At 40.1% G+C, this 27,500-nt stretch overlaps 2 protein-coding genes across 9 annotated transcripts in view; one reads left to right on the forward strand and one right to left on the reverse strand.

Moving 5' to 3' along the window:
- PAX6 (paired box 6) overlaps positions 1 to 3,348 on the forward strand; it is a 26,245-nt gene extending 22,897 nt beyond the window's left edge. For all 8 annotated transcript variants that reach the window (XM_036384532.1, XM_054515266.1, XM_036384531.2 and 5 more), the window contains 2 exons: positions 1,203 to 1,353; positions 2,244 to 3,348. In XM_036384532.1, the coding sequence (XP_036240425.1) occupies positions 1,203 to 1,353; positions 2,244 to 2,329 (237 nt within the window). In that variant the 3' untranslated portion in view covers positions 2,330 to 3,348. The remainder of the gene's footprint in view (positions 1 to 1,202; positions 1,354 to 2,243) is intronic.
- Positions 3,349 to 14,443: 11,095 nt separating this feature from the next.
- ELP4 (elongator acetyltransferase complex subunit 4) overlaps positions 14,444 to 27,500 on the reverse strand; it is a 143,016-nt gene continuing 129,959 nt past the window's right edge. The window contains exon 10 of the mRNA XM_036384998.1: positions 14,444 to 15,057. Coding sequence (XP_036240891.1) covers positions 14,926 to 15,057 — 132 coding nt within the window. The 3' untranslated portion in view covers positions 14,444 to 14,925. The remainder of the gene's footprint in view (positions 15,058 to 27,500) is intronic.

A 27,500-nucleotide genomic window follows, 5' to 3' on the forward strand; every position in this document is an offset into this window, starting at 1 on the left:
GGCAGGGATGTGCAGACATGAAACGTGCAGATGTGTTGGGTCTGCTGTGCTTTGGGTGGGAATTCCTCATCCTGCTTCCCGTTCCCTCGCTGCCTCGCTGGATCAGGGCTGGTTCCCGCTCACCCGGCAGCCTGGAGCAGGAGGAGGCTCTGCTTGGTCCCTCTCCAGCACTGTGCCATCCCTCAGCCCCTGCCCCTGCTGCTGTCCCCCCTGGCACATTGGGTTTTAGGGGGTGGAGTTGAGGTAAATGGAGATGTCTGTTCCGGGATGGTGCTGGCACAGGTTTGGGGTGGCTGAGGCTCTGATGGGGATCAATGCACACGTATGTGTGGGCTTAGGGGATTCCCCTGCACAGCCTCGGTCCCCCCAGCCCTACACGTGGTCTGCGTGTATGTGCCCCATGCTGGCAGATGCAGGACCAGCCTCTGTGCCTCAGTGGAGTGGCTTTAGTTACAGCAGCAAGTGTGAGATAACTAAAATGTTAATTACATTTTATCTACAGCACCAAGTGTGCAGTAACTAGAATATTAGTTGTGTTTTCGTTACAGCACCAAGTGTGAGGTAACTAAAATGTTAATTACATTTTATCTACAGCACCAAGTGTGCAGTAACTAGAATATTAGTTGTGTTTTCGTTACAGCACCAAGTGCGAGGTAACTAAAATGTTAATTACATTTTATCTACAGCACCAAGTGTGCAGTAACTAGAATATTAGTTGTGTTTTCGTTACAGCACCAAGTGTGAGGTAACTAAAATGTTAGTTACATTTTATTTACACACCAAGTGTGAGGTAAGGAAAATATTAGTTACGTTTTAGTAACAGCACCAAGTAGGAGGTAAGATGCTGGCCCTGTCTCTGGCTGCAAGTGGTAGGAGATATTTTCCAAAAGGAAGATGGGTATAAAGGAGAGCAGCACTCAGGCTTAGGGATGTAACACCTCCATCAGCATCTGGATGTAGGGATCTGCTCGCCAAGCACGTCTGAAAAAGCACCAGTAACTGTCCATATTGGTTTTTAGCCCAAAAGCCTCCATGAAGGGCTTGCTTTGTTTGTCTCCTAAATAGGTCTTTACACTGGGGTGCCCAAATTTGAAACTTGAAGCTGATTTTTTGCTGTCTGAGGGCTGGCACGTCCATGCCCAAGGGTGTGATGCTGTCTTTAGCTGCAGGGCCACTAACCACGTTGTGCTTTGCCCCCACAGCCCCCGGTCCCCAGCCAGACCTCCTCCTACTCCTGCATGCTGCCCACCAGTCCATCGGTGAATGGACGGAGCTATGATACATACACCCCTCCTCACATGCAGACACACATGAACAGCCAGCCCATGGGCACCTCTGGCACCACTTCCACAGGTGAGTGACCTCCCTGCTCCCCAGCCTCCCTGCCAGCCTGCCTTGCCTGCTCCAGCCATCAGTATTCACCTGTGCTGGCTGGGAGAACTCTCTCCCCATCGCTAGGGGAGGTCTCTCTGCTGGCATTCATTGCTGCCATACCAGGCAGAAGATGAAAATGGATAACCTTGCAAACTAGAGCAAAAAAATTCCAATTTTTAAGCTGCTTCTTGGAGGGCTAGATGGAAAGAAAGCTGATTAACAGAGGTGATGTGGAAATAGCAGGACAGAGGCAAGCTCTTTAGTGAGCCCCCCCCCCCCCCCCATCCCTCAAAATCTTCCCTGTATAATTAAATTCCAAATCAGCATTTATTTCAGCATTAAATTGCAGCAGAGGTATCCACAGTGGTGAGGTTAAGTGTATGTGAAGCTGTTTGCAGTACTGGGCACGTTTTTACCATGTCTGTGTCAGACGTTATTTATTGCTAAAGATTTGAAGTTATCAAAGAGGCAGGGAACCTGTAGAAATATTAGCCCATGCATAAAAAAAGGCAAATCAGGGTAAAAAAGGGCAAGTGTCAGCAGAAACAGAAGCAATTCAGGCACTTTTGAAAAGAATAGAACTGTTCTGTGTATTTTGGGCTCAATTCTCAACTGATACAAATGAGCCGAGGCTCTGGCATTTATCTCAAAGTGTGAAAGTTTATTTATAACAACAATCAGTGAGATGTGCATAATTTCTAAAGTATATACACCCCCAACCCCTGGTTCCACAGGCTGGTAGATGGTGAGATTTGATGTTTGCTGCAATAATTTGATGTTTGCTGGAATACAAGCTCAAATCTGTGAAAGCAAAAATTGTGCTATGTATAGAAAAAACTAAAATATCCATTTTCCTTCTCAATTTTCAGGTCTCATTTCCCCTGGAGTGTCAGTTCCAGTTCAAGTTCCTGGCAGTGAACCTGATATGTCTCAATACTGGCCAAGATTACAGTAAAACATGTGTTAATTCCGTAAATGACTATATGGACAACAGTTGGATGTTCAGCAGTATTTTATAAAGGAAGAATGGCTCTCAGAGTACTTCTGTACTGCAACTGTGCCCTATGCTGTAACACATGGAAAAGACTTTCACATGGACCTTTGTACACTGAAGGCATTATATCAGTTGGAACAAATCTTCATTTTGGTATCCAAACTTTTATTCATTTTGGTGTATTATTTGTAAATGGGCATTTGTATGTTATAATGAAAAAAAAAAAGAACAATGTAGACTGGATGGATGTTTGATCTGTGTTGGTCATGAAGTTGTTTAAAAAAAAAAAGAAAAGGAAAAAAAAAAAAAGAAGCCATGATCAACAAGCTTTGCCACGAATTTAAGAGTTTTATCAAGATATATCGAATACTTCTACCAATCTGTTCATAGATTATGGATTGACGTTCCAAGTTTGTATCATTCCATTGCATATAACTAAACCTGGAACAACACGCACTAGATTTATGTAAGAAAAAATATCTGTTGGCATTTCCAAAGGTTGTTAACGGCTGAAGCTATGTGCAAACAGGGGTTAAGAGAGAGCTGCCATGAAGAAAAGAGTTTGATAGATAAAAGGTAGATTGTGTCTTCGATATAATCCGATTTGTTTTATGTCGAAATGTAAGTATTTGTCTTCCCTAGAAATCTCCCAGAATGATTTCTATAATAAAGTTAATTTCATTTATATTTGACAAGAATATTCTATAGATGTTTTATACACATTTTCATGCATCATACGTTTCTTTTTTGGTCGGCAAGAGTTAATTGTTCTTAGATATAGTTGTACTACTGTTCACAGTCCAATCATCTTTGTGCATCTAGAATTCATTCCTAATCAATTAAAAGTGCTTGCAAGAGTTTTAAACTTAAGTGTTTTGAAGTTGTTCACAACTACATATCAAGATTAACCATTGTTGATTGTAAAAACCATGCCAAAGCCTTTGTATTTCCTTTATTATACTATTTTCTTTTTAACCTTATAGTGTGGTGTTGCAAATTTTGTTACTGTGCTAGGTTAATCTCGTTAAGTTTTATTTTGATTTTATTTTCAGTTTTCAGTAAGGAGGGGCTCTTAAGGAACACTTTTATAGAGTTTCAGCCCTTCCACCAGCCTGTAATTTGGGCTAACAAAAACAAGACAACCATGAGTTTAATTTTGATTTTATTTTCAGTAAGGAGAGGTTCTTAAGGAACACTTTTACAGACTTTCAGCCCTTCCACCAGCCTGTAACTTGGGCTAACAAAAAGAAGATAGGTTCACGTATCTAACTGAGAGCAGGAGGAGGTTGTTTATTTAGCTGGGGTTTCTGAGGATGCTCTAAATGAACTCCAGAATCCAGCAGAATTTCCAGAGGGGATTTGCACCGTGCCAGGCCTGTGTCTGTCTGTCCCCGTTGTACCTAAAGGACGCACGGACACACGTACACCCAGATATACACCCCCCACTTCTAAAAATTGTTTTTGTTAGGATGCTTGAAAGGGGGAAAAAAACAACCCAGCTGCGTTTTTAACAGGCTCTTTGGGAGAGTGAATGCCATCCCTTTATATTGCCACACAGCACAATCTTAGTGTAATTTTCCATTGAACTTGTAACCTGGTTAATACCTCAATGTGCTTTGTGTGAGGGTTGTTAGTGTGGGCGTGGGTGGAGAGCTGCATGTCAAGGAATAATGAGAGAAGACAAATCAACAGGCAACAACAATGCGAGCTGGGACTGGCTAGTGAAAGCTAAAGGCCTTTAGTCACTGGCAGGGAAATCTAAACATTCCCATATCTATGAAGCTGGCTCATTGTGCTGCAGTTGTTACTCTCGATGCTGTGCTGAAAAAAGGGATCTCATGATTAAAAAGCCAATGTGCGGGGAGTTTTGAGTCAAAGCACAGGCATCACAAGCAGCCTTTGTAAGGCAGAGGTACCATCCAGGCTGGTTATGTTTTCCTTTTGGCATATTTGTCACCGCAGATAGCACTTCACTGGAGACTTGGGCGAGCAGGGCTGTGCTGCTGAGGTGGCTGCAGTGCTGCAGATGAGATTAAATGCACGTAAACTCAGGAGCCTTTGGGGAAAAAGAGCAGCTTTGCTCAAAGCATGAGACGATGGTTATTAAAATGAAGAGCTTAAAGCAAGCAAAAATGAGCTTTGATTTTGATACTGGTCAGTTTTAAGTATATTTTAAGTTTTAAAGGCATCCATTTACAAATGTCAAGGAAACATCAGTTTTAAATATTTTTAGTACATTTAGTACATTTTTTTAGTACATTTAGTACATTTTTTAGTACATTTAGTAAATTTTTATCAGACCTGGACGTTATGCATTTATAAGCAAGAGATAAATTGCATTAAACACCACAACAGGCAGGTCCCTCCTCACACGGCTAACTTGAATCCGGGAACGATTAATTACAGGTACAAACCCAGCACTTCTACAGCTAATTACCGTGTTTATACCCACTAATGCAGCTTGTTATGGAAACGCCAACTTCTGCTCAACCAGGAACGGAAAAAGAGCTTCCCATCCCTTCCTCCCCCGACAACTTCTGCGCGCTGCTCGCTGTTTCTGCAGGTGCCGATGCGCGGGCAGGGGCAGCTCCCCATGGCTCTTCCCTGCCCTTCCCGGCTTTTCCCGGCCTTGCCAGCCCTTCCATGGTGCATTCCCAGCCCTTCCCAAGGTTTTCCCTGCCGGGCTGCTCCGGGCGGGGGCCGTGCGACAAAGCCGCGGGATGTGCGCGGATGGACTTTGGGATGATTTCAGTGACAGCCCGGCTGGCCGTGGCGGAGAGGAGACATTTCTGGCTCGCTGGCTCCTTGCCGTGCCCTGTGGAAGGGGAGAAGTGCCCGCCTGGCTGGCTGCACATCGGGGAGAAGCCGGGGCGCGCTCGGTGCCCGCAGCGCCCGGAGCGCTCCGCGGGGCACGGGCAGCCTTGTCCTGCTGCCAGCCCAGCCAAGGGGCACCGCCCCGGGCGGGATCGGCCCGGAACCCCCGCTGGAGCCGCCCCAGCCCCGGTGCCGCATCCCCGGGGCAGCCCGGGAGCGCAGCTGGGAGCGGGCAGGGGACGGATGGATGGACGGATGGATGGATGGACGGACGGACGGACGGACGGACGGACGGATGGATGGATGGATGGATGGATGGATGGAGCGTGGCTCCGTGGGGACGCGCTGTCTCGCCAGGCACCACAGCCGGCAGCAGGAGTGGGGGACGAAAATCTTCAGCGTGCTCTAATATCCATCTTCACCCCCTTTTTTTTCTTCCAGAGCTGTGTTACTTGTGAAGAGTGAAATGTGCTGTGATGTGTTTGTTCAGTGTAACGCAGCGATTTCCAAGGGTCTCCTCTTTTCACCGCTGAAATTAGTGGGAGTTTTGCTATTGATTTCAATAGGAACGAGACATTTCTGTGCATTTGGTTAAAATGTATTTCATAATAACACCTTATACTTTATTTATAAGCCCCTCCTAAGGCATTTCACAAATTATAGTCACACAAGAATTGATGTGTGAGTGCTGTCTTAATAACACCGTATTTTGTGTTTCAAATATTGTGTTCTAGATACAATATTTACATTTACAAGTGAAAAGGCTGCTAACCTAACAGTTATTGTTCAGAGCAGACAGATGATGAGCCATACACGCCGATGGCGAAGCAGACACGCATGGGTGACACACGTGCCGGAGCCGCCTCGCACCGAGCGCACACCGCCTTCAATTGCTTTTAAAAGGTAAGCACCAGCCAGCATGTGCCCTGCCGCAGGAGGCAGGCAGAGCTGCTTCCTCACCCAGGGTGCAGCGCTGAAAGGGGGTTTCCCCTCTTCTTTTTATTTTCTTTATACAGCGGGCAAATTGCCCCCATGGGCTGGTTCACTTTAGGCAGCCCAACACGGGATTTATTTGTGGGGGGAAGATTACAGTAGCAGACAACGACCCGGGACTGATAGCACATTGCTTCCCTTAGGCTATCCAGCCATTTGGGAGTCCCATTTCACTCACGTTCAATGGCCAAAGGTGTCTGGCTTTTTTTTTTTTTTTTTTTTTTTTTTTAACATTGAAATATATTATCTCCCTTTCTCTGCGTAATTAATATGTGCAGTTTAGAGTTATGCTAAGGATTAAATTTGTTCCACTTTTCCACGGTACAAACAGCAGTACAAAAACTGAAAAGGTGAGGTTCTTTTAATTCCCCCCCCCAGTTCATTTCTGTTTGCTCTTGTCCTCAGTTTCAGCAGTTGAGCTTTGTGCATCTGGTAAGGCTTCTCCACTCTGGGAATGGTGTAGGGTCTTCTTTTAAAATAACTCTTCTTTTGCAGCCCTGTTTTTGATCAGAGTGTGATTGGCACCCACAGACACCCCAAACAACACCCTCCTCAATTGGAAACAGGGGAGGGAATTGGAATTACAGGTGTGGGAGGGGGGTCTGTGATGGCTGCTTGGTTCCATTCAGAGGGAGAGAAGGCACTGTGGGAGTGTTTCTCTGGCTGAAGAGTGCAGGAACCCTTAGAGCCCTGCACTGCCCAGTGGCAGAGCCATGCTCCTGCTCTTTGGGAGGAAAACAAAGCACGGAATGTAGCTCCTTTTGGAGCTGGAGAGTGGTGTCAGGGAAATCTCCCACATTATCATTCATCATATGTTATCATTCAGTATTTCTTTGAGAAAACAGAGGCTGGAGGAACCTGCACGAGGTGCACAGTAGTAAAAAGATAGTACAGTTTGGATGGGAGCCAGGTTGGCAGGTTCTTGCTTAAATTAATTCCTCCCCCAACATTCTCTTCTTAGCTGTGAAGAGAGAAAACCCCAGTGCATCAGCAGACAGTTAGGGTGGCTTACCCCAGATAATTCACTATCCTAAGATAGTTTGCAAGAGTGATCATGTGGAAGATGAGGGTGTTTCCACAGGGTCTGCAGAAATGAAAGCCCAAAGCAATGAGGGCATTTGATCAGTCTGGTAATGTGTGCTGCTGATATGCTGTAGATTTCCATGAGACCCCCAGCTGCCAGGACTCCTACTGTTCTTTGGAAGGTGATGGAACCCCCCAAGAAACCTGGGTTCCTTCAAGCTTTGACCTCTGCTGACTGTCTTTTAGCACACTGAGAATTTCAGAGCCTTCTGCGCTGCTCCCTTTCCCCATCCTGGCTGTATCCCTGGTGAGAGGACCATGATTTTGAAAATGTGTGTCTGCTGGGCTGGTGGGCTGTGCGCTGGGGCTGCTGTGCCCCCACAAAGGACTGTGATACTGCTTTTGCTGGGCTGGTAGAGGTCTCTGAGAGGAGCCTCACCACCTAGGCTGAATCGTAGGTGGGTCAGATGGTGAGCAGAGGTTCTGTGAGTGCCCCAGGAGGATCCTTGCTGCCTTCAGGTACCTGACAGGAGCTGGAAGTCGCCTGGAATCTTCCAGCAGAGGTTGCAGTTGCCTCCAGGCACCTGACAGACCTCACGTACTCTCTGGCAGCTAAAATTGGTGAGGGCTGCAAATTGCAGCTCTTCCTCTCCTGGGACATACAAGCTTTTCCAGCTGCACCAGAGAAGTTTGTAGATTCACAGATAACCTCCCTCAGGTCAGGCCTACACCAATGGATTTTGAGAAGTTTATGAACAGTTATTCCACAGAAATTACCTACAGGGCAACAGAAGGGCTCTGATTTACAGGGAACAGCGTACAGCAGATAAACACGTTCCTCTTGGTACAATAAATATGTTCATTTATAATGAGTGAAGAAAACATATATTTCTCTCTGTAACTGTCTATGGTTTACCCTTTAGGTTTTACTTGGCAAAGGTGGATTCATACTCAGTCTGTACTCTGCAGCTTTGTGCTTCCAATACTGCAGGAGAGGGTTTATTTATTTTTAAAACTCCCCCTGTCAGACTGGATTAAGTAAAAACCCCACAATTTCAATTTTGTATTTTTTTTTTGCTTTCAAACAAGCTAGTTGTCCACTTTGATTTCTCTGAACTTAAGTCAACACTGCTACTTAGCAAAGTAGATATTCAAACCCTTAAATTCTTTTTTAAACTTTATTTTAAATTTAAATTTTATACTTTTTAAAATTTTATACTTTTTTTTTTCTTTTAAAGAGGCGAGTTGTCCACTTAGATTTCTCTGAATTTAAGTCAACACTGCTACTTTGCAAAGTAGATATTCAACCCCTTAAATTCTTATTTAAACTTAGTTCTGATGATTTTCTGAATTATGATTCAATTCCTTTCTGTGAACTGCTGCTGGTTTGCACCTGTTTGGGCTAGGGTGTATTTAAAACTTCATTGAGATTTTACAGTCAAGGACTGCAAAATAACTTCCCTGAAGTAATTGTGGCTCCATTTCCCCATAATCCTTTCCCCCTCTATTGTTGGGACCAGTTCTATTTGCTTGTGTGAAGTCGTAGAATCCATAATGATGTTTGAAGCTCTTCAGCCATGAACCTTGGAGATTTGGGATGGATCCCCTGGTTTTGAGATGGCACCTGGGATGACTCCCACACAGATGGACTTGCTGTTCCACTGTCTCCATGAGTGTGCTGTCAAAATCTTCTTTGTGCTGTCAAAATCCTCCTTGTGCTGTTAAAATCCTCCTCACTCCAGTAATTTTCCAAAATTGCTGAACTATCCTGGACCTAGGCTGGGAAAAACCACAAGTGGGAATTTCATCATGCTGGAGAATTGTTCCAAGTGCTTTCCTCTCTCTGTCACTCCCTATCTGGTCTTGGGTGAGTTGTTTTATTTATTAGTGCTGTGCCCAGCTCTGGGCTCCTCAGCACAGGAGAGATGAGGAGCTCCTGGAGCAGATCCAGGGGAGGGTAACAAAGATGATGAAGGGATGGAGCATCTCTTGTGAGGATGGACTGAAGGAGCTGGGCCTGTCCAGCCCCAGAAGAGATGGCTGAGAGGGGAGGACCCTGCCAGTGTCTGTCAGGATTTGAAGGGAGGCGTTTTCCATGTGCAATAGCACACGAGGCAACGGGCAGAAATTGGAATGTGCAGGAAACTCCAGCTGGACATGAGGAAGAACTTCCTTCCTACCTGGGGGATGAAGCACTGGAACAGGCCGCCCAGAGAGGCTGTGGAGTCTCCCTCACTGAGATATTCCAGCTGGACACAGTCCAGCGCTCAGGGACGGCCCTGCTGTGGTCCCCTCCAGCCTGACCCACCCTGTGTTTCTGTGGTTAGCTCACCTCTCCCAGGTGCCAGGCCATGCTGCTGGCAGGAGTTCCATCACACCCCGGAGGAACCTTTGTGTCTGACAAGTTCACCTGCTGCATGCACGGAGATGTTGAACGCGCCCAGGAAGGAAAGGGATGCACTGAAACCTCCCTGCTCAGGAATGAAGAGCTGCAGCTCCCAGCTGTCAGCTGGAGACAGTGGAGCTGGAACTGGTGTCAAGCCCTGCTAGAAGAATCCCTGTCCTGATTTAAAACAGGTCAGGAAGCCAAATTTGATTTGAAGTCATGCAAGTTCCAGGCCAAGAATGATGCCCTGCACAATCAGCCCTGGCCTATGAGTGGAAGCTCTGACTTGATTTGCATTAAATAAATGCATTCTAAGAAATGCTGAGAAGTTTCACCTCAGCAATGCATTTTAAACAGCTTTACAGCTCTTTCTCCACACAATATATCAAAATCTCAAAATATAGGCACTGAAAACTGCTTGATTTCATACCCACATCAGATCCATCCATCCTTTCTGTTCTTCTCTGAATCCAGCCCTGTGAAATTCCAGCAAGAGCTTTCTCTAGTGCATCTGCATCAACCTGACTTCAAAAGAAGCATCTGAAAGTGCACCAAAATTCACCAATTTCAGGACTTTTAAGAGAATACCTCTGACACTCTGAATGCCGAGAAGATTCTGAGGCTATGAACATTCAGACTCAAACTCTGCCAGCATAAAGACTTTTTTTTTTTTTTTTTAATCTTGCTATATTTTGGGTTTTACATTTATCTTCAATGCCAGAAGACATTAAATACATTTTTTTTTTAATATATAGAGGAATATTCAGTTAAAAATTCTCTGGATCTGCTAAATTGTAAAAGATCCTCTGGACTTTACCCTACCAGGTTGCTCCTGGTCTAAAGTATCACTGACTTCTCTGGGAGACTTTTCAGATTAAGTTCTGCAGGTCTAGAAAATCCTCATGCAATAAAATGCTGAAAACATAAAAGGTGTCTTTGTTTTGATATGAATAGGAGGTCTGCAAATGAGTTTGATGTGCCTGATAACTTTCAAAATTGTTTAAAGGCAGAGTTTAAATAAGCAGCCAAGTTTTCAGCAGATGCTTGATGCCCAACAGTCCTGAAAGACCCATCTACTCAGGTGCTGAAATGTTTTTTGTCTTTTTTTTTTTTTTCTGGGAAAAGAAAAAGATTCTAACATTTGCTTATATTAAATAGAATCTGAAAAAATAGAGTGGTGGAATTTCTGCTTTCTTACCCCCTTGCCATTTTTTCCCTAAGATGAAGAAGATTCATTCTTTTCTTCTACACAGGTACATTTATTATTGGATAAGCACTATTACGTGCTTAGTGTGATTAAAAAAAGAAATGTAGGCAGGTCCTGCACTCATGTAGCTCACTAGAGAAAACAGAAATCCCAAGAGATGGCACGGGGGAATTGGACTTGCTTCCACCATCTCTTAAAGGCATAAAAGCATCTTCTTTCCTATTTCTGTTGTGCTCTGTAGCTATGATGTTTCTCCAGCACAGGCAAAAGAAGAAGAACACTTTAAATTTCTAATAGATGATCCTGGAGAAATACTTCTTTAGTACATGTGAGTGTGTGTCTGAGTTTAGTTCTTGTAGTCCAGCCACACTTTTAATGGGATGTGTTACACTCTTGTGGTTTCAGAGAAACTTGATTAGCAGCTCACTTTCCAATACTGGCATGGTGAAAGGTTATTTTATTATTTAAGGCTTTTGCACTTTCCCAAAAGCTATGTTTGGAACAGCATCACTACTTAATATTAAATTTAAATATTAAACCAGTTGGGTACTACCACAAAGGTATCAAATCTGGAGTAGCTGAATGCCCATTTCCAGTTGCTTGTAGCTACTGTTACACAAAATTGAATTCAGCTGCATCTTGGAAATTGCTTTTGAAATGTCTTTACAAACAGAGAAAAAGACTTACCTACGATAATATTCTTCTCATGTTCCAAACACTTATATTTTGAAAACCTCAACACAACAGGAATTATAGAAAGAATTCTTATTTGACATATTAAAGGCACAACGTTTTAAATTTCATTACTGCTTTCTTGACTGTGTGTCACAATTTCTGTAAAGATCAGGTTCTTGTGCTGAATTGGGAACGTCTTCCCTGGGATGAATCTATTGTTTCCCTGCTGAGTTTGGTGGTTTCAGTTTGTAGCCTGCTAAAAAGTAGGAAGTTCTGCTTAAAAAAATCTGCTATAAACAAAACCCTCTCATTCTGCAATCTCTGAGCAGGAGTGAGGATGGCACAGATTTCTGTCCAAGCCAGCAAGGGGCCTCTGGAGGTGCCAAAAGGAGCTGGGAGCACATTGGCACAGCCTGGCAGAGGAGGCTGTGCCCATTCTTCGATTGCCTGAGCCGCTCCCCTTGCTTAAATATTTGCCTTCCAGTCAAGGGAAGACAGAACTGAAAAAGGATGTTTTGTACACAGGAGCTTGACAGGCACAGAGTGGCCATGGGCAAAAGGCACAGAAAATCACCAGGTGAACATTTCCCTGGATTCCCAAGTCAAAACTGCTGCTGGTGCGACGCCTGAAATCTGCATTTTATCCACAATCTATCCACACTTTATCTACACTTTATCTACCCTCTATCTACACTTTATCTACCCTCTATCTACCCCAAATCTACCCTCTCCCTACCTGCTATCAGGCAGCACACCCAAGGTTCTGTCTCACCTCTCAGCTTGCTGGATTAGCCAAGTCACTGTCATGTGTAGTTGTAACTGATAGAGGAGATTTTGGAAGAAAAGAAGAGAAATTTTGCTCCATTGTGAGGAATGGACTTGTAAAAGATTTTTAAAAGTTGATTGAAAGTTTATATGGTTTTGTATATCTGTATATAAATACTGAGATAAAGTGTATTAACTTAAGAAGACTATAGAAAAGAGATGGCATTGTGAAGAGAGAGATTAAACTAAATTACATCTCTTATATCTCACCCTTCTATGAGACTAATAATAGAATAAAATCTTTTAAAACACCTCTCTTTATAAAACTTACTCCATCTTTATAAAACTAAAAATCTTCCAACACTCCATGTCTTTGCCTTAGGTAAACAACACTGCATTCTCTAACACTTTCCAAAGCACACTTAGTGACTCAGAAAAAAAACAAACTAATGCAGGTTTGTAGAAGGAGTTCCTTTTGTTACTCAAACTGTTTGTCAGCTTTAATATTAGCCTGCTGAAGTTTTGGAAACTGAAGCCTTGCAGATGCAGACGTGGGATGGACACTAACAATTATCAGGTAATATCTCAGCTAGAAATGGGACTGTGACTTTAATGATATTTTCTCCTCTGTATGTTAAGTCAATGACCTATTTAAATATGTTGGCAGCAATTTATATGCCTTGTGACTTTATATTCCACAAAGAATAAAAAGTGTGTTTTGTGTTATTTACATTAAAAAGACATACAATGTAAAACTTCACCTTTGTTAAAAATCACTTTATCCTAAGTTTTTAAATTATCTCATGCTTTCAAAAGGCACAATTACTTATCTAATGAGAACTTCCATTCAGTGTTACACATAATACAAAAAGAGAAAAATGTTTGAGACATCAATGATAATATTTTAAATATGTTGGCATAGGAAAGCAGATGTCTTTTTTCTTCACTAAACTGACAGTTCAGTTCTGAAACTTTATTTTGAAAAGATTTAAAAAGGATTTCTGTCTTTAGAAATAAAAAATATAACAGGCATATCTAAAAAATATAGAAGAGAAAACCTGATTGTTACTACTAATGAAATAGCTGATGACAAAATAGTAGTCTTTTTGATTTTGATCACAAAAAATAAACTGGTAGTGACAGGATATGATGGATAGATTTGACATCCTGGCAAATCACTGTCATTGATTCAATTATTCTAATTCAGAATAAAAGCTGTATACAGTATGTGTTTATGCTACAGTGGAGTTTTTTAAGTGATTGACATTCATCATATTAGTTAGACAGTTTTAAAAGCTATGTCTTTGTTTTACACAGCGTTGTCAAGAAAAAAATAAAGAAGAACCTGGATTGCAGAGGAGAAAAAAAAAAAAAAGCAAACCACTTCCCAAGTCTTGGTTTTCCAAACCCATCAAAATATGTTACCATTATTGCATCCTATTAACATGTTCTTTGAAGACTCAATTTCACTCCAGCCATGTAATACACTATTATAAAGACTAAATTTTGAAACCGTAATGCAATCTTACAGCTGGGTGGCTTGGAAGTTCTGCAGAGAAGAAGATATTACCTTTCAAAATGGAAGTCAGCCTCAGAAGAAAGAATGCAAACCACTTTAATTCCCAGGTCAGCTTTGCTTCACTGTTCCTTTGTTTGATGAGAGAGACACAGGGATACATAGAGAACAGTTAGGAGCTCACAAATTGTATATCTGAGGGTACAAAAGGCTGAATTACTTGTGTATTCTGCCCTGCTTTAGACCAGCTCTCTGTGTCATCCTTCCCCCAGCTCCAATGCACTCTTCTGGTTTCCCAGCATTAATGTAGCTGTCGGTTTGAATTTCCATCTTGAATTATGTCTGTTGACATAATTTCATAGTGCTGACTTCAATTGTTTAGGATTACTGTTTTGAACTACATAAGGAAATAAATTCTTTCCTCTCTGGTTAGGGAAGTCCATTCAAGTGCATTTTAATCCATGTAGTAAGCCATAAGGCAAAGTAATTATCTATAATATCTTCTGATTTAAACACCCCCATCCTCAATTACTGGCCTATTAGAATAAAAACTCTCTTATGCATTATAAATTTATTATTACATATTTAATAAAATCGGGTAGGGATTTCCTGAAATTTAAGAATGGTGTTTCAATTACAGAAATGCATGTCTTTAAAAATGTGTAGTTTGCTGTTTGAATAACACATGACAACGAATTGCTTAGTTCCGTTCCTTTATTTCAATAAGTTCCATTCCTTTATTTCAATAAACCCATTATTCATACAAAATATTATATGTAAGAATATAAAAAATTCTTTTGGGAAAAACATCCCTTTATTTTTGATGTATAAAAAAAAAAGAAAGGGTAATCGCAATATTTGTATTTTAAGTAAAGGAACAAAATACTACCTGTTTCAAATGGAGCAGAACAATGGCAGGACCCAACAGAACAGAAGCTTTAACGAAAAGCAAAACCCAAATGAGACCAAATTTATTACAAAGAAAGAGAACACACACACACACACATGCAAAGAAAAAAAAAAAAGGAAAAAAAAAGAAAAAAAGGGAGGCCTCATATGACAACACGTATTTTTAAAGACTGCTGGGTCAAATCATTAAGAAAAATATTTATATAAGTCATTAACACTCCTAATGAGGGTGTCAGCTGAATGTGAGTGAGGCTGCTAAGCAGAAATCACTAGAAGTCCAGGTGCTTCTTGCCGATGGCCATGGCGCCACATCCTGAGCTCAGCAGTTTGGCGGATCCTGCCAGATCCTGTTTGCTCGCGCGGCTCACTGTGTCTGACAAGTCTGGAGGCAAATGCAGCCGCTGTGGCAGGAGGGTTTCAGGAGGGGAGAGAGAGGGAGGAAAGAGAGAAAAACATGGAGAGAGAAAAAAAAAAAAAAAAAAGAGATGAATTCGTTTTGCATGGCGCATTTGGAAATGCCGTCTTTTGCCCGACTGATCCGTGTTTACTCACACAAATAAAGCACTTCCCCAACACTCTTCTGGACTTATCTACCATAATATTATTCTCATGTTCCAAAATACTTATATTTTGAAAACCTCAACACAAGAGGAATGATATGAAGAATTTCTATTTGACATATTAAAGGCACAATGTTTTAAATTTCACTGCTGCTTTCTTGACTGCGCGTCACAGTTTCTGCAAAGATCAGGTTCGTGTTTTCAATATACTGGATTCTCTAAATTGGAACAGATTTTTATTTCCTTATGAAAATTTCCTAAACAAAATACAAATTTGCTCAAGGTATTTAAATACATCTATAGGCATTTTCCCCTTTAAAAATCAGTGTTTCATCTGCATGTCAACCTCTACACCAAGTTATTTGATTTCTACAGCACTGCAGCGTACGTAGAGTTTTATTTTAAATATGCACACACGGCGACAAGAGTCTGAAAATAAATTATATGATGGTCAAAAGATGCAGAGGGCTCACCCTGGTTGCACATTATTCTGCTACATGTTTCCTCCTCATATTCTACTGATAGTGGCTAATAAAACCAAGCAGTGACAGTAGCTGCATTTGTAGAAGGCAATCATACATGTTAATCAAAGCCTGCCCTCCCCAGTGAGTTGTAGGAACATTAAATCCAGTTTACAGATGGGGAAACAGAGACAGAGGTCACATGGCTGCCCACAAGCACATGGTCCTTGCACAATAAACCTTATTTTTCAGCTATGACAAAAAATATTTCCACCCCTCCTCTGAGGGAGATGTATAAAAGACATGACATTACCATTTAGCTTTTGTAAAGTAAGGTGAAAATTAATGTAAAACTGAGGCTTTACTTGCTTAATGACTGGCTTGCTTTTGGACCCAAGCTGGGTCAGATGAGACAGTTGAGCATCTTCTGCATAGTGCAATAATTTATGAAACTGGTATCATGGAAGGAGCATGTTTCTTGAAAGATTTAGTAGGCAAAGGCTAAACTGGGTGGTTCCTTTAAAATGCACACGCTTCTGAAGGGAACAGGAGAACAGCAGTGGCTGCACAACTGAATTAGGAGGCTCTGTGGACTATCCTTATTCTCAGCTTTGCCACATTTTTGCTTTTATCACACCTAAACACAGCTTCCCTTTTTTCAATACTTCTTTAACACAAGAATTAGATTAAAAAGCATAGGAAATCTTTGAATTTTCAGTGAGCTGACTGCAGAATTCCTTGCTGGCTCTGAGACTGTGCAGCTGGGTGTGACTTGAGAGATGCTCCTAAGGGCTTCCCACCACTGGCCACTCCTGGCCGTGGGCAGCGCTGGGAGAAGAACTGCGCTGTTATTTTCTCCAGGGGAAGGAAATGCAGAAAGTAATGCATGAGGAGCAGGACAGCCTGTGTGCAGGGTGAGATGCCACAGCCCAGTGCTGGAAGAGGAGAGAGGAGTGTATTTAATGGCAGCATTTTGCCTGTGAAGCACAACCCACACACCTGTAAATACCGCACAGCAACTGCAGCTCTGAATTTCAGCTGCATTAAACCAGCGCTGCGGCAGAGAATCCTTCACCCACAGCTCTCCCCTTACTCCAAGGCAGGTTGAACCTGGCTGTGGCTGTGGCTGATGATGCCTCATTTCTGCCTCAACACATCCACACAGGGCATGAGCCTTTCTCCTCTGGCTGCTGAGCAAAAGGTGTGCTGGGAAAAGCCAAGGTACCACCTGGATGCTGTGGGAGGGGATGGAAGCGTGCAAAGCAGAGAAGGAGAAGCTGGGAAGTACAGGGGAGCACTTGGCAGATCCCTCAATCACATTTTCTTTCTAAAAAAGTGCACAGTACTTTGCTGTGGGCAGGGGGATGTGGCAGGTGGAGAGACAAGGGAAGGAATTCCACCTTCCCCCACTCCCTGCTGGCATCTCTGTGATGAGGAGCAAACAGAACCAAGACCCAGCAAACTCATCTCACTCAGGGACTAAATATCCCTGCCTAAATATCACAGACAGGGAACCACTGCAAACCCTGCCACACCACCCTGGACTTCAAAGTGGGGTCAGAAAACAAAAAAATCTTTCATGTCAACACTGTGTTCATTTGCTATATTTATTCTAAAAAAAATATATTATTTTAGAATATATATTACTATAATAGTGTATATACATACCATTATTATAATATTTATAATTTATATAATCATCTATAAAATAATTATATAATATATATAATATGATATATAATAAACATGATATATATAATATATATAATATGTACAATATAATATAATATGTACAATATATATTATATATGTATATATAATAATATATACAATATATGTAATTATAATATATATAATTATAATATATATACTTTTAGAATATATACTACTATAATAGTGTAGGTATATACCATTATTATAATACATATAATGGATATAATTATATATATTATATACAATATATGTAATATTATATATTTTTTATATATATATTTATACAGTTTTAGAATATATACTACTATAATAGTATATATATATATACTTTTAGAATATATACTACTATAATACTGTATTTCAGAAAAGAGAAGAATGTCTGCAAATTTGCAAAGATTTAGATGGGAAAAATAAAAAATTCAGGATCCTTAGATTGGATGCTGGGAGTGAGTTAGGCTTTTACAGGTGTATTTGTTATGATACAGAATTTCATTATACAGGCCTTATACTCTTCTTCCTCATCTTCTTCAGTGAGGAGGATGCACAGTGCTCATTTAGGGACTGGCTATTCCTTTAGTGACTGACTAGCCAGTATTTTATTTTCTTGTCACTGTTTGCTCAGAGCTTTTCTGACATATTTATTGTACACTATTCAAACCTTGTTCTGCAGACAGAATGGCTTTTCAATAGCACATGTCAGTATATAGCACTTGAATGCTTCACAAATACCAACTGTGTTATTTTCCTGATATTCTTGGGAGAGAAGGCAGCAAAGTTGCCTCCATTTTAGAGGCAGGGAATTGAGGCACATGAAACATGGCAAAAGGTACCTACTAATTTCAGAAACAGAATCTCAGGCAGTTAGGTCTTGCTTTTCCAGAATGTTTAGCATTCTACAGAATTCCACATGTTCAAATGCTAACTTCATCTGCAGCTGGAAGCTTAGTTGGATTTCTCCAAGAATCCCCAAGTCAGGCACTCAGAAAGCAAGAGACACCAAATAAAAGGATTGAAACAAACATGCTGTGTTGAAGCAACATGACCACACAGAAGTTCAGTGCTATTGGCAGAGACACACACCACACCTTCCATGTTTTAATTATGAGACCGTTCCTCCTGCAATCCTTTCCTCTACAATCCATCCCTCTACAATCCCAACTTCCAAACATTATTAAAAAATTGCTGGTTCTCCAGGAAGCACATTTCACTGCATACACCACATTCATCTTTAGACCAGACCTATTCTGAACAACAAACCACACCAGAATCCTTTGAAAACAGCTGAATATTATCTATCTTGTCATTAAGATCAGAATCACTGGACACACACATGTTTCCTGTGAACAAAGCCTGCACAGGTATTTCAAAATATCATTCCTTACATTTTCTTTGTGGAGAAGTTTTCTTTGTGGATAAATTTTCTGTGCAGAGAAATTTTCTATGTGGAGAAATTTTCTGTATGCCCATATACAGGGCTTAAAATAATCCTAGTATATTAACACCATTTTAAAAGACTCTAAATGTTAAGCCACAAACAAAGAGGAAATTCATTGCATGGCACTATACAGGCATCTACAGGTTAAGCAACTGGCCTTTATTTTTGGTACCAATAGGGACATTTTGGTCACTTGGGCTGAGGCAGTAAGTGATGGTATGAACAGGTTGTGATCCTTCTGGAACAGCAGCACCACATTTTCACAGATATTTGCTGACCACAGAGAAACAATCCAATTTAAAGCCCCAGCTAAACAAAAAATGTTTTCTGCTGGACAGACTTCTCTGCTATTTCCGAGGCTCTGGCCCCCATCCCTTTCAAGCTCTCTTCCTCTGATCAGCCTGGTAAGAATCAGGATGATTTTGCTCACACTGGCAATCCCAGTCCTTGCCCAGGCTTCCCATCCCACAACTGCTTTTCATGCCAAAAATGTCCCTTCTCTGGTTATCTGCAGTCCCCAGTCTCAGCTTTCTGCACCCAAGCTCTTCATTCCTGTCCCTGATATTCCTGCATTTTTCCTGCCTCTGTTTCCAGCCCCTGCTCCTGTTCCTAGGTTCAAACTCAGCACCAGACTCCCCTTTCTTGCCTTCCCTGTGCTCACAAATACCAGCTTTTTATTTTTCTAATATTCTGGTGAGACAAGGCAGCAAATTTACCTCAATTTCAAAGACAGGGAATTGAGGCACATAAAACACATGGCAAAAGGTATCTCCCAATTTCACAAACAGAATCTGAGGCTGTTAAGACTTGTTTTCCAGAATGTTCAACAATCCCCTGGTTTGTTCTCCTCCTCCTCACCCATTCTGGATGTGTCCTCCCCATTCCTGCTTCCTGCCCCTCTCCCCAGCCCAAAATGTGGGCACAGCTCCCCTGCTCCTAAAAGCAGGTAAACACCTGCAGAAGAGTCCATTTTTATGCACTGAGTGTGCCAAACAGGTGGGTTTTCACAGGGCAGCAAAATCCCATCCATGGCATAAATGCTAGACATAAAATGAGTTTAAATAATTAACATTTTTACTGAAATATTCCAGAACCATAACATCTTCTGTAGTTGAGAGCAAGCTGGCAGGGCAACGGTATTTTAAGGCAAAATGGTCATAATGTGGCAAAAGTAAACGTGGAAGTGAAAATAGGATCCTACAATCACCCTCCTTGGGATAACTTCTTGGAAAGGAAGGTAAAATTTATCAGTGAAATACTAGGGTATTTATCAGTTTATAAAAGGAAAGGAAAATTTATCAATTAAATACTTGGGTATTTATCAGTTTATCAAGGGAAAGGAAAGTTTACCAGTGAAATACTAGAGTATTTATCAGTTTATCAAAAGAAGGCAAAGTTTATCAGTGAAATACTAGGGTATTTATCAATTTATAAAAGGAAAATAAAGTTTATCAATGAAATACTAGAGTATTTACCAGTTTATAAAAGAAAAGTAAAGTTTATCAGTTAAATACTAGGGTATTTATTGGTTATCAGAGGAAAGCAAAGTTTATCAGTTAAATACTAGGATATTTATCAGTTTATCAAAGGAATACTATTTATCAGTTTATCAAAGGAAAGGAAAGTTTATCAGTGAAAAACTAGGGTATTTATCAATTTATAAAAGCAAAATAAAGTTTATCAATGAAATACTAGGGTATTTATCTTTTTATAAAAGGAAAGTAAAGTTTATCAGTGAAATACTAGGGTATTTATCAGTTTATCAAAGGGAAGTAATGTTTATCAGTGAAATACTAGGGTATTTATCAATTTATAAAAGCAAAATAAAGTTGATCAATGAAATACTAGGGTATTTACCATTTTATCAAAGGAAAGGAAAGTTTATCAGTGAAATACTAGGGTATTTATCAGTTTATCAAAGGAAAGGAAAGTTTATCAGTGAAATACTAGGGAATGCTGGAGTAAACTTCCTGTGTGCAAAGTTAATTGTGCATCTGCATTCTTGCAGTGTGTTCAATTACATGATCACACAATATTTTCACCCACAGAGGTTGTCAGGAAGGTTTAAACTTGGCATCTTCAGAATCAGACTCTAAATGTTCATTTCAGCGGCTGAAGAAAAAGGAAATGATGGAGCAGGGCACAGCTGGGGAAGGGGCTGGCTGGGAGTTTGGTGCTGTTTTGGGCACTCAGGAAGGCTTTGCAGGGTAGGAACAATTACACTGAAGCCAGCTAAGCACACAGCTTTAGGGCATGCATTACCAAAGGAAAACAGTTTAGACAAAACTTATGACATACTTTGTGGCTGCTCCTCCCTCTGCCTGAAGAAAACTTCTAATTACTTCATTTGTTCTCAACAGGGGGAAAAAAAAGGCAGAAGTGGAAGATGAGATGATGTAAAAGGACAGCTCAGAAGGGACACAGTGAGTCCAGTCCCAGCACAGAGGACCAAATACTCACTGATGGTTTTCTGGGATGCAAAGATCCACATCATGGCTATTCCAGGAACTTCCAGTGGGCTGCTATGTTTGGTTTATTTATTAATTAAATATCATTTATTATTTGTTATTTATTTTTTGTTAAATTATGAACAATCATTATTTATTCCTTAAATAAATATTATTCATTAAATAATAAATAACATTTATTTATTATAATAATATGTATATGTTTATATAGAATAAATAGATAATATATATAATATACATATATTATATAATACATATAATATAATATATAATATATATTATATATTATGTAATATATAATATATAATATATAATATAAAATAAATATATTTTAAAATATATTTATTATATGAAAATACGTAGGTAATTAATTTAAACAATAATTTTATTAATGTAATTTTTTAAAATATTATTTATTAAATGATATTTATTTATCATTTACAAAAAATCCTACTACACAAAAATACTAGCAAGTGGTTTTGCCAGTGTAGGGGATTGTTTTAGGGAGGGCTACAAAAATCACACATTCTGTAAAATGCTTTAAGCAATGAAGAATACAACAATTTTTTAGCAACAATGTGATAAGCAGATATATGTGTATTGGCACAAATCTAAAGCCCAAGTAATTCTGTATATTACTCCAAAATCATTATCATAATTTCATACCTATTTTAAGTGTAATACTGCAGCAAAAAAAAAAAAACCAAAAAGTTGCAAAATCACTGAAGCTCATTAAAAATGAGGGGATAGTTTGTCCTTCATTTGATTCATATTAAAGTAATTTCACCAAAGTCAACCTTGTGACTGTGTTAACACTTACACAAAGCTTTAACAGCTGGGCCCAAACTTCCCAAAAATCTTCACAATTCATTTAGTTGGATCTTTGACCAAAAAAAAAAAAAAAAAAAAAAAAAAAGCAGCTTATTAGTGTAGTATGGCTGCAGCCCTGCCTTGGGGCAGGGAGATGGGTTAATGACCTCTCCAGATCCCTTCTACTTCCATTTGCTACAACTCCATGAAGACTGAAGTCACCAAAGCCGAAGGGATTTGGTTTAGGGGGAAGAGGGGGGTGGGGAGAAGAATTTTAGGAATGCTGGGAAAATGAAAGATGCAGACTCTTTAGTTGGGGAGCTTTGCATCCTCTTTACTTCTCTTTGAAGCAGAACTCTCCCCATCCCATAAAGCCCCCACAAGACAGATGTTTTGCATGACGTTTTTCCCCTTCATGTCTATTTATTATCACCTAACTTTTAATTAGCAGTAGTAATTTCTACCTTTGGGCTTAATGTAAACACAAAGATGTGCAGGTACAAGACTAAATTTTTTCTAGAGAGAAAGGTTTTTCTCAGATATTTGCAATAGAGGTTACTACAAGTTTTGGCTTCTTCTCTTGCCAAGCTTGAGGGGCACCAGATATCTGTATTCTGATGAAATTAATTCTCTTTTATAGGACATGTGGTCTACTGGAGTGACATATCACTTACATTGACATAACTTTGTAATTATTTACATATACAAAAATTTTATTACTGCCACACAGTAATAACTTCTGAGTTAACAGAAGTTCACTTCTCAAAAATGACTGAACAATAAGCACTTGGCCACTGAAGACATTAACAGGAACAGAAAAGTCATTCCAACTGGCCTAAGCCTGTGTCAGGCAGAAATCATATTGCTGCTGTCAAATTTGGCTCACAAATAATCATGGGGTCTCACAATCAACAACATTTATCTTGTGGAGAGAATGGAGCCAAAATATTCTCTCATAGCTGCATTTCAGTCTTACACAAACTCATAAACCATTCACTATGAATCTTTTAGGTTCATGTTACAATTGGCCCAGTATTTTAACAAATTCAGGAGATGAAACAGTTGGTAACTATTTTTCTGTATAATGGACATGAACTCAGCTTCCTCTTGTTCTGCTATATTAATTGACGCTACATCACCATTTTTAGATCACAGGAATTTTCTAAACTGCATTTTCTAAATTTGCATTTCTACATTTTCTAAACTGGCCTTAAAGAACAAAAGACTTGACTTTTAGAAAGAGCATTCTAAAATTTTTCTACATTTTAGGTAACTGTGCTTGACTTATAAGAAACAACCATATCAACTCATGTTAAAACTCATGTTAAAATAACATCTACCATAGGCAAGTCCTATTTATTTAATTTTTTTTTTAGGTTGAAGCACAACCCAAGCCATCATGGTGTTAATTATTGCTACCACCAGGTGCTGAGAGAAGGCTTCCAGTAAGAATAACTGAGAAATAAACTTCTTCCTGTATAAGTCTGTCTGCCAAAGGATAGATAGTACCACTGAGAGCATTTGAACACAATTCTAAAACTCCTCTTTTCCCACACTTAGAGAATGTAAAATAAAACCAGGGCAATTCTGACTTTCACTTCATTTACAGAACAGTGATGTTTTATGGTGGGTTTCCAATAGCACAAGCAGATTGTTTGAACAGCATTTTTAAGGACACGTGGTAAAATTAAAAGTCATTAATAAACCTACTTCCTTTAATGACAGATTTTGCAAAAATCCCTTTAACGTTTCAGAACACTGATGCACTTTTCAGTGTATCTGCTTTACAGAAGGGGTATGATAATATCCAGGAGAATTCAATTCAAACTCTGCTGATTTGTTTGGATGTGCCACATGGTCCTGTTTCTGTTTTCTGACCAGAAATCTGGATTCCTGAGTCTGAATTTAAAGCTTGGTTTTATAACACTGGCTGCTGTTCAGAGATATTTGCTTGTACCAATACAATTCATTTCTGTACATGTTTGTGTAAAAATGCATCCCTGGGGTATTTTGGGTGGCTGAAGAAGTTCCAGTTCCAGACTGAGTAGAGATGGGTGGGTTTATGGATGTGCAGCTCCAGTCATTATTTTCAGTGTCAGGAAAGGAAAGTACAGACAATGAGTCCAAACAAACTTATTCCAAAGAAAAATTCCAACATGTGATTTGTTACACCTGAAGGGACTCAAGTGGAAGATAAAAATACAGGTCCTTTATGTTCTAGCTGCAGTCTCTGGATCATGAAGAAGCTTATAAAAAGAGCTAGATCCATCAGGAATGGTTATAGGCTGCCCAAGGACTGCAGGTGTTCAACTGCTTGTCTGATCCAAAATTCAGAGAAACCTATGGTAACCTCACAAGCAGAACTGGACTAAATACTTACACAGCACACTATAGTGATATTGATACAGCTCTTATCAGGCACAAATGGAAAGAATGTCTTTGTCTTGAAGAGTTTATGGTCTGAATACACAAAATGGGTAAAAAGGAAAACAACAAAATATCAAGGCAGAAGGAAAAATGTAATGGTTTATAAATACTGTATTAATGCTTTATTGAAGGGGTTTTTTTCCCTTCTAACTGAAAAAGTAATGTTCAGAAAGGTGAGTGAAAGAGCACAGCCATAGGGGAAGAAATGAAGTGACAAAGGGCTGAAGAAAAGATGGAGTGAAGAAAGGGAAAGATGGAAGGCAGGAGTTAATATAATCTAATTATATAATCTAGGCATGAAATTGAGAATATATTGTTGAGACTGGAATATACTGTTTGAATCCTGAAAGGAAATACTGTTCTAAATTCAAGCAGTAGCTCATGAGTCTGATGGTATCATCTGTGTCCAAAGCAAGGGCATTTCTCCTGTGGATGTGCTCTTTTTGCTGAACATCTCCTCGCTGAGCTTACGTAAGAGCAGTGATGCAAGGCTGGGTAATTCCAGGGCTCTCAGGACAGCCCGGGTGGATGCTGATGTTCATGTCACATCCTCTTCCCTGATGGATTCATTCAACCTAATTGCAGCTGTCTACAAGTCAGCCACTCAGCCTAACACCCCACATTACAAACCAGGCAGGGATGAATCCTCCTTGCAAGTGCTTGTCCATATCTGCTGACTATTCAGGAAACCTGAGTGACTCCCTTCAACCAAATTCTTACCTCCCAGCCTGAAAGGTCAAGGGGAGGAATTGAGTCCCACAACTCTGTGAAGCTTCTCATTGAATCAGTGCCTGCAGTGTGTCTGCTCCCTCTCTGAATGGCATTGCAGCCTGCCACGGAGCACAGATTTCCTATCACACCACAGATGGCTCACTGGAAACGCTCCAGAGCTGCTGGTGATGCCCACGATGCTCTACAACAACTTGAGGCTCTCTACTGGGAAGCTTGAGGAGTGTTCGAGGCACTGTGTGTACAAACAAAAGCTGTGGACGTGGGGAGGAGGGAGAAACAGCATTCAGAGCAGAAGCATCTGTTCCAGGATTATGGCGTTACTGTCACCCTCGAAAATTACAGCTAAATTGAAAACCTCGGCAAATGTTTGATTTTGCATCCAAAACTATCTGGTAAAGTTCACTGTGATTCACCAGGCTTCTGTCACGTTTCAGAAATCCCGTTAACACCCTTGTGCAACTGCACCAAATGACTGATCAAATGTGTTCTGCCTCTTGATAAAATCACCCAGTTCACAGAAACACTTCACAGAAAGGTTCTGCTCCAAGACCCACACTGGCAAGTCTCCATTACAAGTGCATTTCAATGATGCTTTGCCAGCTAAAAAAGTAAATGTTAGCTGGGGGGGGTTATTGTTTTATAGCAGGAACAGCCCTGTGCTGTGTATTTACTTTTTAAAGTCAGCTGGAATTAGAAGTTTTCCCTTGCTAGGCAGCCCAGCAGGGCTGGGAAGCATTTCTGGGCACTCAGACCTGGAGCACAGGCTGCCCACAGGGAGGATTCCCTGCCCCTGTTCCACAGCCCTGCTCCCTCCTCCAGACACCAGGGCTTGCTCCTCAGCTTGCTGCAGAAACATATTGCACCACCAGAACACAACAATTATCACATTTGTAAAGCTTCAGGGATAGGAACAATTTAATAGCTTTTTGAAGCAGGCTAATTTTCTGGAGCTTTTTTTTTTTTTTCCCCATTATTTTGCTTTTCATGCATGGACAAGCTCTTCTTTGCTACAGGTATTTTTCTGGGTCTGCTTTGCAGGATTATTATGTGTGGAGGAACACAAATTATTCAATCACTTTAAAACAGTGAGAGAGAAGTGAAAAAGGGCTATGTAAGTGCAAACTACTGCTACTAACCTCTGTTTTAAAAAGATAAGAATACATTTAGAAAGCAATACATTAGAAAGATAAATGTATTGCTGGTTTACAAAACTTGCAAACAGGTGACCAATTTATTTCTGCAGATTTTCATTAGATAGAAACTTCAGCTCTGCAGTGGCAAATGCCACGGGGAGACACTTCATGCTATGGCAAAAAGCAGGCCAGAAGAGGAAAAATAAAAGTTATTTCTGCTATCATGAAACTGCCACTGAATTATGTTCAGTTCCTGCAACTCCCAGGTAAGGATGCAGACATTACATCATTCATATTGTAATATCCCTGCAGCACTAATCCCCCGTGACTCAGAGCTACACTTTCAAACTCCAGGTAACAAAGCCTTTTGTAGTGTTACTTCCAAATAAACTTTGGACTTCAGAAACCCCTGAAGTGTAATTTAATCTCTGTAATATTGGCTCAACCTGTTTTTGCTTTGAAAACTCACATTTTTATTCAGTGATTGATATTACTCATTAAAAGGAGAGAAAAGTTGCATTGGTGAGCAAGCAGTCATTCTGCCCGCCCTTTGGGAAACTCATGCTTTTAAGGAACTTTAAACACAGAATGAGAAGGGGAAAGGTTAAAAGACAGGTCACACTAATTTCTTTTTAAACAACTCTGTTTCAGACAGTAGGTCTCCGTGTGAATGAAAACAAATATATTAAATATGAATGACAGAAATTGGTATCACATTAAATGCAAGACTTCTGTGACTAATTTTTGATTAAAATAAACATTGCTATTTATCAGAAAGTTAAGGGGAGGGTTGAACATTTGAGCAGATTCCTACATCAAAAATGTGTTTTGTAAAGAAACTATATGTCAAATTATAGCTATTTGCTTTCAGCTTTCAGTTATTTTGTTTTGTACTTTTCATGTGTCAGTATTTTTTTCATTTCACTTCTTTATTCTGTACTACAAGTAAGTCTCTTTAGAGCAATAAGATCTTTAAAATCCCTTTAGTGTTTAGAAATGTCAACAATTCAGTAGATTATACTTGATGAATAGGCCAGATAGAAAAAACCTGCCTCTAGTTTTTATCTCAAGTGAAGTAAGGTGCTTTGAAGAGCACTTGATTTGA

This window comes from Molothrus ater, chromosome 6 (genome assembly GCF_012460135.2).
Source record: "Molothrus ater isolate BHLD 08-10-18 breed brown headed cowbird chromosome 6, BPBGC_Mater_1.1, whole genome shotgun sequence".
NCBI classification, from domain to species: Eukaryota; Metazoa; Chordata; class Aves; order Passeriformes; family Icteridae; genus Molothrus; species Molothrus ater.